Consider the following 13998-nt stretch of genomic DNA (forward strand, 5'->3'; position numbering starts at 1 on the left):
TACAATTTCATTATTATTTGAGTAAATGTAACACTGAATGGAGCAGTTTCCATGACAAGTAGTTTTACTTATGAACATTTTCAATGCAAGACTATTATTTGTAATGTAGTGATTTTCATGGCGTGGTGGTATTGTATTACCACCCTTTCTTAACAGTTTTCAGGGTGTGTTATGAGACGTTCAAGGGCGCCTTGGATTTTGTGTGAAGGGGGCGTGGGCGATGATAAAGGAGATGACGTCAGATTCTGCAGTACATAAACATAACACCCACCTCACGCGCCATCTTCTTGCTAACAACCAGCTAGAACAAAATATTGTGTAAACCACTGCAGATTATTTCTGTCAAAATACGCGGTCGTGTTAGCTTTACTGAACAATGAGCGACATTGAGGATGGAAACTGCGAAGCACGGGTAAGTGGGCACGTCGAATGATACCAAATATCTCATTTCTTCCTTTTCCTTTCCTTCCGTGTGGCTGCCGATAAAGGACACTGTAGGGGAATTCACCGCTAGCTAATGTAAATTTGAGCTAATGCTAAATGAATAGCTTAACGTCGACGTTACACGCTTTGTTGGCTCGCCTGTGTTAGAGGAGTGTTGCTGTGTATCTGACTCTAGTCGAGCATGTAATCGAAAGTGTTTTACACGAACGGTTCCCGCTCTGCTAGCAAGACTGCTTTATCGAAACTCCAACGTTGCTAGCACTTAAGGTTTTACTGATCCCACTGCACGTTGCTAGCGACGTTGGAGGAGGAAGTTGACCTAATTTTGCGTTTTCAGTTTAATTTATAGCATTTGACTAATTTGTATATGAAATTTATTACAAGCCATCTGCGACGTTTGTATGACGGCCTTTAATGCGGACATCACTACTATTGCTGAAACCGTCATTGCACATTGGCCACCTGGGTTTTTGTTTTGTCTGTTCTAGCATTTATTTAGATGTAGTCCTAAGCCACTCTTCCTTCCCTGCTTTCACGCTCTGAATTGGAAATCTGAAACACTGCTAAAACACATAATATATATAAGACCTTTACTTGTTACCATATAATTTAAATTGTTGTAACTTTGCTCATTTATACAATTTCTGGAATATTAAACTTAATGTAATTGTACTGCATTCAGTGTTCTTTTTCATTTAAGATTTTCTCCTTAAACCTATGATCTTAATTTTATTGAATGTTCTTTTTTCATTAAGGTTATTGATCGTGAAGGATTTGAAGAGTTTTATCCAAGAATGATGAAGAAAATTTTCAAGATAAAAGAAGGCTAATGAAAACATGTACAGAGCAGAACATAGAAGTGGAAAGGGAGGAAATGTGACGGAAGAATGGTGTCAGATAGAAGCGCTTGCAGTGTAATGGCTAAAATGAAACTGGTTTCAGTTTGGGTGAAGAGAGGAAAAACAGACCCGGAATCAGAAAATGAGAAAACTGAAAAAAGAAGAATGAAGAAGGATAGAAATCCTGAGAAAAGGGAGTAGCGTGTAAAGAATCTGGAAGAATGAATGTGTCTCTAGGTTAAGTAAATATACTGTTTGTGTCACGTATGTCCTTTCTTTACTATGCTCCCTTTCTGCAACATAAAAATGCATGTTTTATTTTTTCCTTGATGGCCCAGGTGGACATGGAAATAGACCTATCATGTACAATTATTATATAAGGCTAATGACTTGCCACATTGTACACCAAATATTTATTATTGAAATTGTAAAATTACTAACCTTTTCCTTCACAGTACATAAGCTGTGCATTTTAGACAGGTGAACTGTATGTGTACAACATACTCTATGTTTCTGTGTAAAGAAATAAATGAATTTGTCCATGAGAAGATTGTTAACATGCTGCTGTGGCAATAGGGGTCACGGTCCCCATCTAAATCGGATCGTGGGAGTCCAGCTCGGGTCAAGTCGGAGAGCAGGTCTGGCTCCCCGAGCCCATCCCGGGCCTCCAAACGCTCTGAGTCCAGATCCCGTTCTCGGTCAAAATCTAGGTATGTTGTCTCCATTTTGTAATGGCCTTTGTGATACTGTAATCACATTATATTGCAAACAAACAAATGCTCATTGGGGGCTGAAATATGTCACTAAGTTGCTTTGAAGCTTCCCTCTTCCTTCTCTTTTCTGTCATCTATAACTGTCTCATTTGTTGTACAGTTAAATTCAATGCCTCTCCTCCTCTTTTTCAGGTCTCGATCTAGGCGGCACTCAAACCGCCGTTATAGCCGTTCACGCTCTCGGTCCTATTCCCATCGGAGGAAGTCACGCTCTCGTTCCTACAGCCCCGAATACCGCCGCAGGAGGAGCCAGAGTACTTCTCCCATGTCAAACCGGCGCCGCCACACTGGCAGCAGGGTAAGTGTGACAAGATCTGAAGATAGAGAAAAGAACAGAGGAGAACCAAAATGCACTTGATGTAAGCTCACAAATATTTATAAGGTGTTAGTACTGACATTTGAACATATTCTTTTTTCGGGGGGGGGGTGGCTTATTGAACATCTTATCCTATAATTAGTGGGGACATGGGCTTAAAGTGCATGACTTATTACTTGATAGATTAAACACAAAATTAGTCTTGCTTGAAATGTTTTGCTAAGAGACACTTCTTTTGAGAAGGAAGTCATTTCTATAAGTTAAAAAAAAAAAAAAACCGAGACACAAATCGATATGTCTTGCATACGTTTTGCATATGGATTCAAGTATGATTGTTAAAAACATATTTACATGAATTTTATGATTTAAGTGGGACTTACTTTGATGTCAAGTGCAAGTGGATTTCTGTTCTTGAGCAAGTCATTTTTCAGGAGATTGTGTGTAATGCTGTGGGAAACCACTCTGACATGACATTTAATAACCCCTTTCATTAACCTTCCCCTCCTTTCATTATATCAACAGAGCCATGACTTCACAAAAGAAGCATACAGTCATGGTGGTGATGCTGATGTTAGGGTATGTGGACCTTCTGACATATTTTTGGGGAAAGAAAAAATGAAATGTTTTTGTGTGGGTCAAAGGTGCTGCTCCCAGTGTAGTGCAGAGTGATAGATAAAGGGTTAAATACCACCTGGTGGAATGGAAATAAAACGTGGCATATTATACAGATTCCAATACATTTCATGCATTGGATTTCCTACCAAAGTGCAAAATGGGCGCATCAGACAGCGCATCAGTATTTAGGATATAAAACATTTGATCAATATTTAAATCATTGTATGTTCATTTTATGGCACCAATGTGATATGTGGAGGATTTCAGTTAGTGCAGGTGTGTATGCAGTTTTCATATATTTTAGTTATAATATTGTGTATCTTTTTCATTATGACAGTAACTAGCAACATATGAATAGATAAAATAATACATATGTATACCTGTTGAGCTAATGCATGCTAAAAATTTTCTGTGACGAGCTTTTGAATTTTTGAGAAAACTGCTAAGGGAAAATGCAAGTACAAACATTTAACATCTGGATACATGGATGTTTAGTAATAAATCAAGGCAGGAAGTAATAAATAAATCTAGACTTGTATATATTTATAGTAACTAAAGAGTAAAATAAATTAATTTCCTTGGTCTTCCATGTGGCATGGAATGTCATAAAATGGACATTTTCTTACAGCAACACGTTTGACCACAGTTTGTAAGGTCAGTAATGTTTGTAGCACACTGCTGCTATAAGAGGTCCATGTGATAATGCAAAGCAGGAATATTCAAAACAAACAGATGGCAAATGCAATGGGTTTGTACTATGTATAGGTGTCCCCAGGGCATCTTTTTGAAAGCAGTTTAAGGGGTTATTAAAGCTGTCACAGTTTACCCACTGAGCATTTATTTGCACTGGTACAACTGAAGATCCTTGGAAAGAAAAGTTTTAGTACCCTGTTGTAAAACCGTACACAGATTCCTACATTTTTAGTAATAACTACATAACTCCCTTAGTTGCAAGCCAGACGTTATAATATAAGAGTAAGTATCCAATGTAGTTGGACTGGTATTTTCTCCCTAAACAGGGAAAAACTAATCTGAAGCAAATGTATAAATAAATATGTTTCAAAATTTGAAATGAATTAATGTAAGATATTGGTGCTGAATTGTTTTCTGTGCTTGGGATTTGGAAAAAGATACTTCTATAATCCGTTATGTGCTAAGTGCATTATACATGTAAAGTGCTGGATGCATGAAGAATCATGTTTTGCATACTACAGTAAATGAGGATTTTGTATGCAAAACATTAGATGGGTGATCATCAACTTTGATACTTTGTTTTTGACCCTTCCAGGCGAACCCTGATCCCAGCACATGTTTGGGAGTGTTTGGATTGAGCCTGTACACCACAGAGCGTGACCTGAGGGAGGTGTTTTCGCGCTATGGTCCTTTGGCTGGGGTCAATGTGGTGTACGACCAGCGCACGGGTCGCTCCCGTGGCTTTGCCTTTGTTTACTTCGAGAGAATCGAGGATTCCAAAGAGGTATGGGAAATGTTTGTGGTTTTATTTATTGGTCAGATGGCCAGTGAGCTTCCGTCCTGTTTCCAGAGACTTATTTGTTTTCTGTCTTTTGATGTAATTAATTCTATTCACTGGGGTCCCAAGTGTAATGTATTGACTGATTAAATGGCTAGAATGAAAAGTGGCATGGTTTTGAGTCCTGAGAATTACTAAGTAAAGTCTAGTCTTAGTATTGGTTTTATCAGTTTGTTTTCATAGTTTTAGTACATGCAGGTTCAAAGGTCCTCCACTTCAGATAAGGCCACCTGTTGGGGTTTTTTTTTTTTTTTTGGCTCTTTATTTCCAATTAATTCAGCTGTGATGACATGAGTACACCACTAGGTGTCTGCCTTGCCACAAATTCCCCCACCTTGCAGTCATGCATCTCATAGCAAGGGGTTACTGTGTGTAATGTAGGTGGGTTGTTGTGAATTAAATAATATTTGCCAAAGAGTTTGCAATAGTCTGATAACATCTTTGTCTTGTCCTCCCTCTTGTGTTCTCTAGGCGATGGAGCGAGCCAACGGCATGGAGCTGGACGGGAGGCGGATCAGAGTAGATTATTCCATTACCAAACGTCCCCATACCCCTACACCAGGGATCTACATGGGCCGACCAACTCAGTAAGATCAACACTAATGTCAAGTCTGACATATCAGTTTCCCGTGTAGCATTTAATTTACATCACATAGTTGAAGTCCCTGAGAAGCGTAAATGTACATTTGAATCGTCAGGAGTGAAGAACTGGGATAGTGTAATGTTCTGATGTCAGAGCTTACTCATATTATCTGTGTATCTAACTGTATCCTTTCTTGAAACAAAATTTAGATTTGTAAGCATTTATGCTGATTTAGACACGGTGCTGTGTTTCCCAAGAGATAAAGACGCCTGAATGTCATGGCCTTGTTTGTCTTTATTTCAACAGCAACGGCGGCGGGGGTGGCGGAAGCGGCAGCAGTGGCGGCGGCGGCGGCGGCGGTGGCGGCAGCAGCAGTGGCAGCAGGAGAGGGAGAGACTCGTACTATGACCGTGGCTACGACCGCTATGACAGATATGACGAGTATGACTATAGGTATAGGTGAGTAATAATTTGTGAGAACAAAGTCAGTGTTCAACTCTTACGTGGGAGAAAATACATTAAATCTCGTTTGTGTCTTTGCAGTCGCAGGCGCTCTCCATCACCCTACTACAGTCGATACAGGTCTCGCTCACGGTCTCGCTCTTACAGCCCACGTAAGTGTGAAGAAAAATGCATACAATAGAAAGCTTGCCTAACTGCATCTATTGTATCATCCTTGAACATGAAATCAGACTACTGCTAGTTTACATATCCTTACTGACTGGTGAAAGCAGATTGACTGTGTTGGTATTTCACTGACTCGACTACTACTAATATGCATTTTATATTTTCTTTTTGCAGGACGATACTAAGTTGCTTCTTTCAATGTTCAGCTTCCCTCCAATAATTGATGGTGTGTGACGCATCAGGGTGTTTTTCTGAGGGGATCATTTTTGAACTAGCATGTCCATATCAACAGAACTCCTTAAGTTTGAGATAGTTCTTGTTTACATGCAATAGATGTCTTAATTTTTAGACGTTCTTCATGCATCCATGTTGAGTGTGAGCACAGAACTTAGCGACTGTTGGTTACTATTGCTTCATTCATAGACTACATCCTTCCTTCCCTCTTTATTTTTCTGCAGCAGTAATACATTTTTTCCTGTTAAGTGTGATTTTTTTTTTTTTTTTTTTCATTGTTAACATTGTCCTAATTGTGATGGGGAAAAAAGCTGGGTTTTAGTAAGTAATGGTGACGCTTAGTTTTACAACCTGTTAACAACAGCAGGTAAATATAAGAATAAAGTCTGTGCAGTAAAGATAATAAATTTGATTATTCTCAGTGTTACCTAGCACTAAGTGAGTTTACTGGTAAGTAACAGGTGAAATGGTGCTGTAAAATAAAGTGTTACCATGCCATCGGTGGTTGGTTCTCTGCTCACATTCAATTTTTTTTTTTTAGTCGAGGAACTCTTCATTTCAGTTTCTCCAGAGAGTTTCATGTATTGCATTTTTTTATTGTTGTTTCTTTGTATGGAAATATAACTATATGAAAACTCCAAAGTTTGTAAGGTGTTTTTCTGACTTAATGTGCATGAAATTGAAGTTGAGCTTTGGTTGTATAGGTGGGAGGTAATGCTGTAAGTTGAGTGGGTGAGGTGGGAAAACTAGCTGGGAAAGTTGCACAGAACAAGACCAGCGCCAAGACATTGTGCATGATAAGTTAATGTTCACACAGATTTAAAGTAGTTGATTTGGAGCCACTCATTGAAACCACAATAGATTCTCCAGAAGTTCAGTTTTCCCTCATTCAGGCTACATAAATGAAAACATGCAAAGAAGGACTTTTACAAAGCTTTTATTGGATGGATTTCATTGCATAACATACAAGTTCAAAAAAAAAAGTCTATATCTCAGTATTCTTTTTCTACATGGTTTGTTCAGGGGTTTTTCTCAATGCATATTTACATTAACAACACCAAGAGCTTCTGCTTTGCTCAAACTTCATTATCCCATTAAAATACAGAAACTCTTTCACTTTCATGTGACTAAGATGTACTTCACCTCAACTAAGACATTACTAGAACATTTCCTTATTTAAAGTAACCAAACGTGTGCTTTACATTATAAAAAGATGACAGAACGAGGCCAGGTTTGTTCTTCGTAAGGCACTGAAACCAGTCAAATTTTCCTGCATTAAACAAATCCTCGCAGATTGTGTCAACACAACATCAAAATCGGTTTTTGTCCCAAATAGATACAGGTTTAGACACTTGGGACAAATAAGATCTTGAAACTGAGTGGCTTAATCGCAAAAGCAAACCTGCAATGGAGAGCTTTTTATCAGTAGACCTTCGCCCCAATAATAAGGGACTCCATTCAAATGGGGTTAATAATCACTGCTGACATGTCATGGGGCCCCTCAAAGTTATGCGTTCATTCACACTGACTCCAAGATAATTCTTTAGGTTCCAAGGTAACCACTAGCTGGAAGGATAAAAAGGTCAAAGTTTGAGGTCTTTCTCAATAAAGACACTCAAGGCTACAGTCAGATGTCTAGTCTGTACCTTTTGTACTAATTTTCACCTTTTAATTTTTTATTTATTTATTTATTTTTTAACGTTAAGTGAACTTTGATCATCAAACACCATACACATTGACCTATACACCTATACATTGCCTGTATAGCTCTGTGTCATAAAACAAGTATATACTATAAAATTTGAGTCTTTGTACCCTGATCTGACGTGTAGTGCAGCCGCTTCTGAACAGTTTTCATTGTATAGAACAGGTGTACAGATTGAACAATATGCAGATAATTCGCGCCATTTATGGTTTAATGTGAAGTGGTGTTGATGTATATGAATTTCTTTTTCTTTATTGAAATTGCACAGTGACACAGGTGTCGTGGCCGGGGCTATCTACCAATCGGATGACCAGTAGGGGACAGAATGTGTATTCATAATATTGGGATTCCCTGCAGCAATAACTAACATATAGAACTTGGACTCAAATATTAAGAAGGACAGATACAAGTACATTATTTTCTGGTTCAGAGAAAGGACAATATCAGGAGTATTGTGAACTATTTTCTTTGAGGAAGCAGTCCGTATCTACTACTTCACGAAAAAATGGAGTCAAGTCATTGTTGTATTTGGACCCAAACACATACTGTGCAATCTGAGTCTATATAAAATATAACACCACCATCTTTTCTCAGTTTTCCATCAACTTTATCATACAGTTTTACTGTAGGTATCAATGATTTATAATGGTGAACCGAACACGGTCAAGGTCTGCACCAGGTGTAACCTGTAGCTTTACCATCATGTATTTGTGATCAGAATAAATCTGGGAGGACAGGCTCCTAACGTACAGGACAATGTCTGAAGGTTAACAGGCAGCAGCATGTCCATGTGTTCTATATGGTCTGAACACAGGATGACTGGTGGGGGGTGACGGGGGGTGTAGGCTTAAATTCCCCACCTCCTGAGCTGCTCTGAGCAATAAACATGTGGGTCCACTTGGAACAACAAATATTAACAAGTGTTTGTTATTTGATCAGCACACGCTGTTTATCTTATTTACCAGTCAGAGTTCTTGAAGATACAGATGTCCAGAAGGAATATCACCTGACCCTTTTTTTTTTTAATCATTTTAGTTTAGGCTCATCTGCAGCTCTTCATCCCAGTGAATGAAATATGTTTTCTCCTTTTGGAGGTGAAATGGATTTATCTATTTATATATGCCCAAATTCAACAAATAATCAGTTCATTACTGTGCCACAAATGTGTTTATATAACTTTTTAACTGTTGGCTATTTTATTTCAACATAGTAAAATATTTTATTATCAACTTAAACAATTTGAAGCTTGTGATCAGTGTTTTGTGCATAAGTACATCTCAGAATTTAGACAGCAGAAATGTAAATCCCTCCATCATGACACTTTAAAAGGTTGCTAGTTCAAAAACCTTTTAAATCCACATTAAATAATTTGTATTTCTGTAATGAAATTATTTACCAAAATCATAAAGTTGACAAACAATTACCTCCAACACTTTAACCTCAAGTCAATATCAACATACAATAAATAACAGCTACATTTTAAACAAGAATTTGCAGAAGTTTTTCCACTTGAGTAAAATTTGAAATATCCCATTCCAGATTCAACAAATCATGCACTTTATTTTACAATAAACATAGTCTAATGTAAAATTACAAGTGTGAAAACTCTAAGCACAACAAATCATGTTTCTCTCCGCTTTTAGAAAACAAGATATTGAAGAAGCTGATTGCTTTTGAGCTGTTAAGGGAGAAATTTTCTCAACACAAATCACAGTGTAACTAATCAATCAATGTGCTGAAACCAGTAAACAACAGCAGCCAGGAGGGAAGTTCTCCTGTAAGAAAGACAAAGCTACATGCTAAAGCATGGCCATGCAGTGTGGCTGCAGTGTGTGACAGTCTGCAAATATTCATGTGACTCGGCGTGAAAACACCCACTTTCATCAGACTTTTGTACATGCATGAACATGTCCTGTTAAACTGACTGATCCAATGCTCCACAACAGTAAAAATATACCTATCTTAAGATCACAAAAAATATAAAAATCAACCTGTTTATTACAAAAAAACATATTTATCTTGAAATACTGAAAAATAAAAACAAATAGGAATTTCAAGCTATTTCTTTCACACACCATGCAGTGTGCGAAATGCAGTCTAGAGAATTTAATGCAATTACTTTCAATTAAACAAATATTTCGGTGGAAAATATAGGCAGAGTTGTTGTTACATGTGAAACAAAACAATAGTGTGACGGAAAACTGTATGTCTGCTATTAATAGCTTTTTAAGGCTGTTTTCAACAAAACAAGGGATTAATTACTTCCATAAAAATGTCTTAACATTTAAATAATCTTTCCTATAACTACTGATTTAGACTGAGTTCACTTCTTCATACAAATTTCCTGGATTTAAGTTTTGTTTGGAAAACGGTGTAAGAGAGGAGAAAACAAGAAAAACAGCAGTTTCTTTACTTGTATTATTCTTTTTAAAAAATAGCAAAGATATCAGCTGGAATATTATTGCCTTTTTCATATTTTGCCAGCAAGCATTAACTCATTATTTGCTGTTAAAAAGAAATGTTCCTTGGCATGTGCTTTGAGGGGGCACAAACCGCCATTTTCTAATGAGATGAAGGGTGTCATCCCATAGGAGAATATGTGGAGAAAAAAACCATCCACATTTTTGTTATGGAGCCTGCATGAAAGCCCTTGGTTTAAAATAGAAAACATCTGTCTAGACCAAAAAGAAAAAAAAGAAGACTTGCATTAACATCGATAAGGACTGTTTCCATCAGTTAATGTTACTGTAAGGCTCTAGATTCTCCTCAACATGGCGTACACCACAGTGTTGCCTGACTCTGTCCGAAGCGGTCAGCCAGTGGATTTAATGGTTACAACTCAACTGGAAAGAAAACATTGTTTAAGATTTGAATCACCTAACAATAAATAAAAAAATAAAGCAATCTCACCGGAAAACAGAATCCCTTGATTCAGTGTAGCCTAAAGGGCTTTGTAAAAGAGCCTTGCGCTTGGCGACGTAGACTATCTATATCTTGGAGTGAGGCCAGCAGCTCAAAGTTGGGCTATAAGCTGCGTTTTACTTAAACAATCTACCCCCCTCCCCGTCCTCCCTCTCTCTCTTTCTCTCTAGAAATAACCTAGACTATGTTTAACAAGATCGATTTTGTCAGTTCTTTTCCTACACTGACATTAACCGCAGAAATCTTCCCACATAGGATGCAGTCTAGTCTGAAACTTTATGTCAGTTTGCCCCTATGGAATTTGTCCATAGCGAGGAGTCCTGAAACTGGGGGCGGGGAGACTTTCTGTACATTCCTCAGCGATACATTCACTACTCCTCCTGCAGACCCTGCAGCCACACACACTCACACGCTCTCACATACACACACACACGCACAGGCAGGCTGCAGCCATGCATCAGTTCATTTAAACCGACAGAGCCAGGCGAGCACTCCCATGACTGCTGTCTCTATACGTTCACTCCTCAAATGTACCATCTGTAAGGCTGTATCCAGCAGGCACAGGCACATTCACACCGAGCTCCTGCGTGTGCGTTTCGTTATTTCGTTTGCAGTGGAAATCATTAAAACCAAGTAAACTAGGTTTTAAAAAATTGTATGAGCCTAAATAGGGCAACGGAAAGTGCCCAGGTTTAATAAATCCCTTATATATGTTCATACAGAAGGAATATATGAGTCTAACCACTGAGTAAAAAGTTGTAAAGAAACTGTTCGGGAGTTGAAACTTAAAACAAATTATAAAACGATTAAAAGTTAGTATAAGCGTACTTAAAGGGAATTTTAAACATTCTCTTTTATTCCCTTTTCATTTAACCTATTCATATGAGTGGCCCATTAATGCAAACACAAGCTAAAACTTCCTGAAAAGTTGAGAGCAGTTATAAAAAAGTGCCGCGGATTTGGCCACTGGCTCGTGTTTCCTTACATCTTTATGGCTTATGACAAAGCCCAGCAGAGGAAACATGGGGAGAAATGCATAATTGGCGCGCTGATTCATATAGAATAGTCGAGCCGAGGAGCCAATGAATGAGCGCGTTGAGGCCGAGCCAGCAGAAGTAGTACGGAGCGGGTCTGCAGCGCTCTGATTGGACAGCCTTCCCGACCAATCAGAAGGGCCTGTGTGTTTGTTCAGCAGCAGAGGAGTAAACCCACTGAGACAGCCATGGCCCCAGTCTGAGCCAGTGGTTGAAGGGCCCACTAAACCAACACTCCCTTTGTAACCTGCTTTACATGTGCATGCACACCTAGGCCTTCACCAGCAAACACTGCAGGGGCACAGTGCTATCATTTCAGGTCAGAGCACAGCTCTACACTGGCAGTTGCAGGGCTGCAGTGGAAGTTACACCCACCTAAACTCACTTTTACTACCCCTTTTCTCTGTGAAATACAGTTCAACCAACTTTTCAAAATGACATAGTAAATATGCTAATATAAGGCTATGTTGGTTAAAATGAAAAACATACATTTACAGGGAAATGAAACTACAATTAATGCTATTATGTAACTTTTTATAGTTTACATTGTTACTTTCTTGCTACAATGAATACTTAGTTTTAAATTTGCCACTCATAACTCATATGAGACAACTCATATAACATAACATAATTAGTGGAATTAAATGATGCCCATATGCGCAGATGTGATCCAGACACACAGTTACACTGTAATGCACATATCTCATATTATACTGTCACATGTCCTCCACACGTAAACACTTGTGTAGCCTAAACCCTGGGACTGAAGGTGTGGGATAAAGCTGAATTTTGAACTTTAATGTTATGAATATGCTAAATATAGATACATACACTCAATTGCCTCTTTATTAAGTACACAAATCTAAAGCTAAAGCAGTCGAATTGAACAGTTGTGTAATAAAATTCTACCTTTATGAAGTTCATACTGATAAATTTTTGTTGAAACCGATTTAGAGGGAGCTACATTTGTAATACTGTTGAATTATACCGCATTTTTCTAAGAAGTGTTTCTAATATTTTGTCCAACCCATTTATATCCATTAGGGCAGACTAAATATTAGAAACCCCACTCAATATAACTCAGGACAGCTCAACAGCTAAAACTACTTCCAGTAAAAACCTTCGAGAAGGTAAAATGTATTACAGAAATGTTGTATTGGATTGCATTAGTTTTAAGTTAGTGTACCTAATAAAGTGGCAACTGAGTGTATCTATCTATATTTAGCATATTCATAACATTAAAGTTCAAAATTCAGCTTTAACCCAATTTAGAGCCATGAGTGTATTATGTGTTCAACACACAGAACATGTGACAGTATAATTTCATATATGTACAATACAGTGTTCTGGATCATGTGTTTTTATACGTAGAAAGGGCATCGTTTAATTCCTATAGCTAATTATGGGAGTTGTCCTGTATGAGTTATATGTGGCAAATTAAAAACTATGCATGATAGATAGATAGATAGATAGATAGATAGATAGATAGATAGATAGATAGATAGATAGATAGATAGATAGATAGATAGATAGATAGGCCTACTGTAAAATGTTTTGGCCCACACCAGGCACTTGAGCTGAACTATGTGTCTATGTTTCACTATGCTTTTTCACAAATCTATTGTCAGGTTGGATCCATTCATAAGCATGACCCTGTATGTACATTTTCATGTTAGGGTCTTTGATGAAACACTTGAACAAGTCGTGCTCTGACTGTATATTGCCCCTTATCCCGTCAACAGGTAAGGATTCAGACCCCATTAGTTTCGTAATCACAGCCATTCTCCGCAGACTGACCTACGTGTAAACTGTCGGCCTTCGCCTGTGATTAACAAAAGATCTTATTGACAGTTGTGTAAGATTTTAGTATTCCACACGTGATCCAATTGGGCTGTGCCTTTACATAGCACACTAGGGGCACTTTGGTGTAGGAGACCCCTCCCTCTTTCAGTAAATGCAAATCCATACCGGAGGTATAGCAGTGAGGCTTCGCCATGTGCAATCTGACCACATGGCGAAAGCTTCCTCGCTCTGCTAAATCGTCTGAAAGTTGGGAAAAACAAGTGGCGTGGCAGCACTCATCTCGCCCAAAGACACCCTCCTCAATATTATTTTGTGTTATAATGAGCAAGTAGGGCCTGCTGTTGGACTTTGAGCTGTGGAACGGGAAGGGCATGGCTCCACTCTAGTTGGAGAAGATGGATGCCGTCATGTGGATAGGAGTACGTGTCATTCCCATATTGCGCGAGGGCCCAAGGAGGGGCACAGGGCCCTCCCTATGCAAGATTTTACAAAATTAAATGTGTTCAGTATGCAATTTAACAATACAGTGCAACATCATTTATGAATGGCCCCACCCCCCTTTTCCTCCTACT

The 13998-nt window shown here is 38.4% G+C and overlaps 1 protein-coding gene across 1 annotated transcript; it reads left to right on the forward strand.

Annotated features, from left to right (window-relative positions):
* Window positions 1–253: 253 nt before the first annotated feature.
* Window positions 254–6625, forward strand: tra2a (transformer 2 alpha homolog). Its single transcript, XM_056399000.1, has 9 exons — window positions 254–412; window positions 1860–1993; window positions 2189–2354; window positions 2895–2948; window positions 4276–4464; window positions 4990–5105; window positions 5408–5560; window positions 5645–5715; window positions 5903–6625. The coding sequence occupies exons 1-9, from the start codon at window positions 377–379 to the stop codon at window positions 5911–5913; spliced, it is 930 nt and encodes a 309-aa protein (XP_056254975.1). The 5' UTR covers window positions 254–376; the 3' UTR covers window positions 5914–6625.
* The last annotated feature ends 7373 nt before the right edge of the window (window positions 6626–13998 follow it).

Source organism: Seriola aureovittata, chromosome 16 (assembly GCF_021018895.1).
Source record: "Seriola aureovittata isolate HTS-2021-v1 ecotype China chromosome 16, ASM2101889v1, whole genome shotgun sequence".
Classification (NCBI taxonomy): domain Eukaryota; kingdom Metazoa; phylum Chordata; class Actinopteri; order Carangiformes; family Carangidae; genus Seriola; species Seriola aureovittata.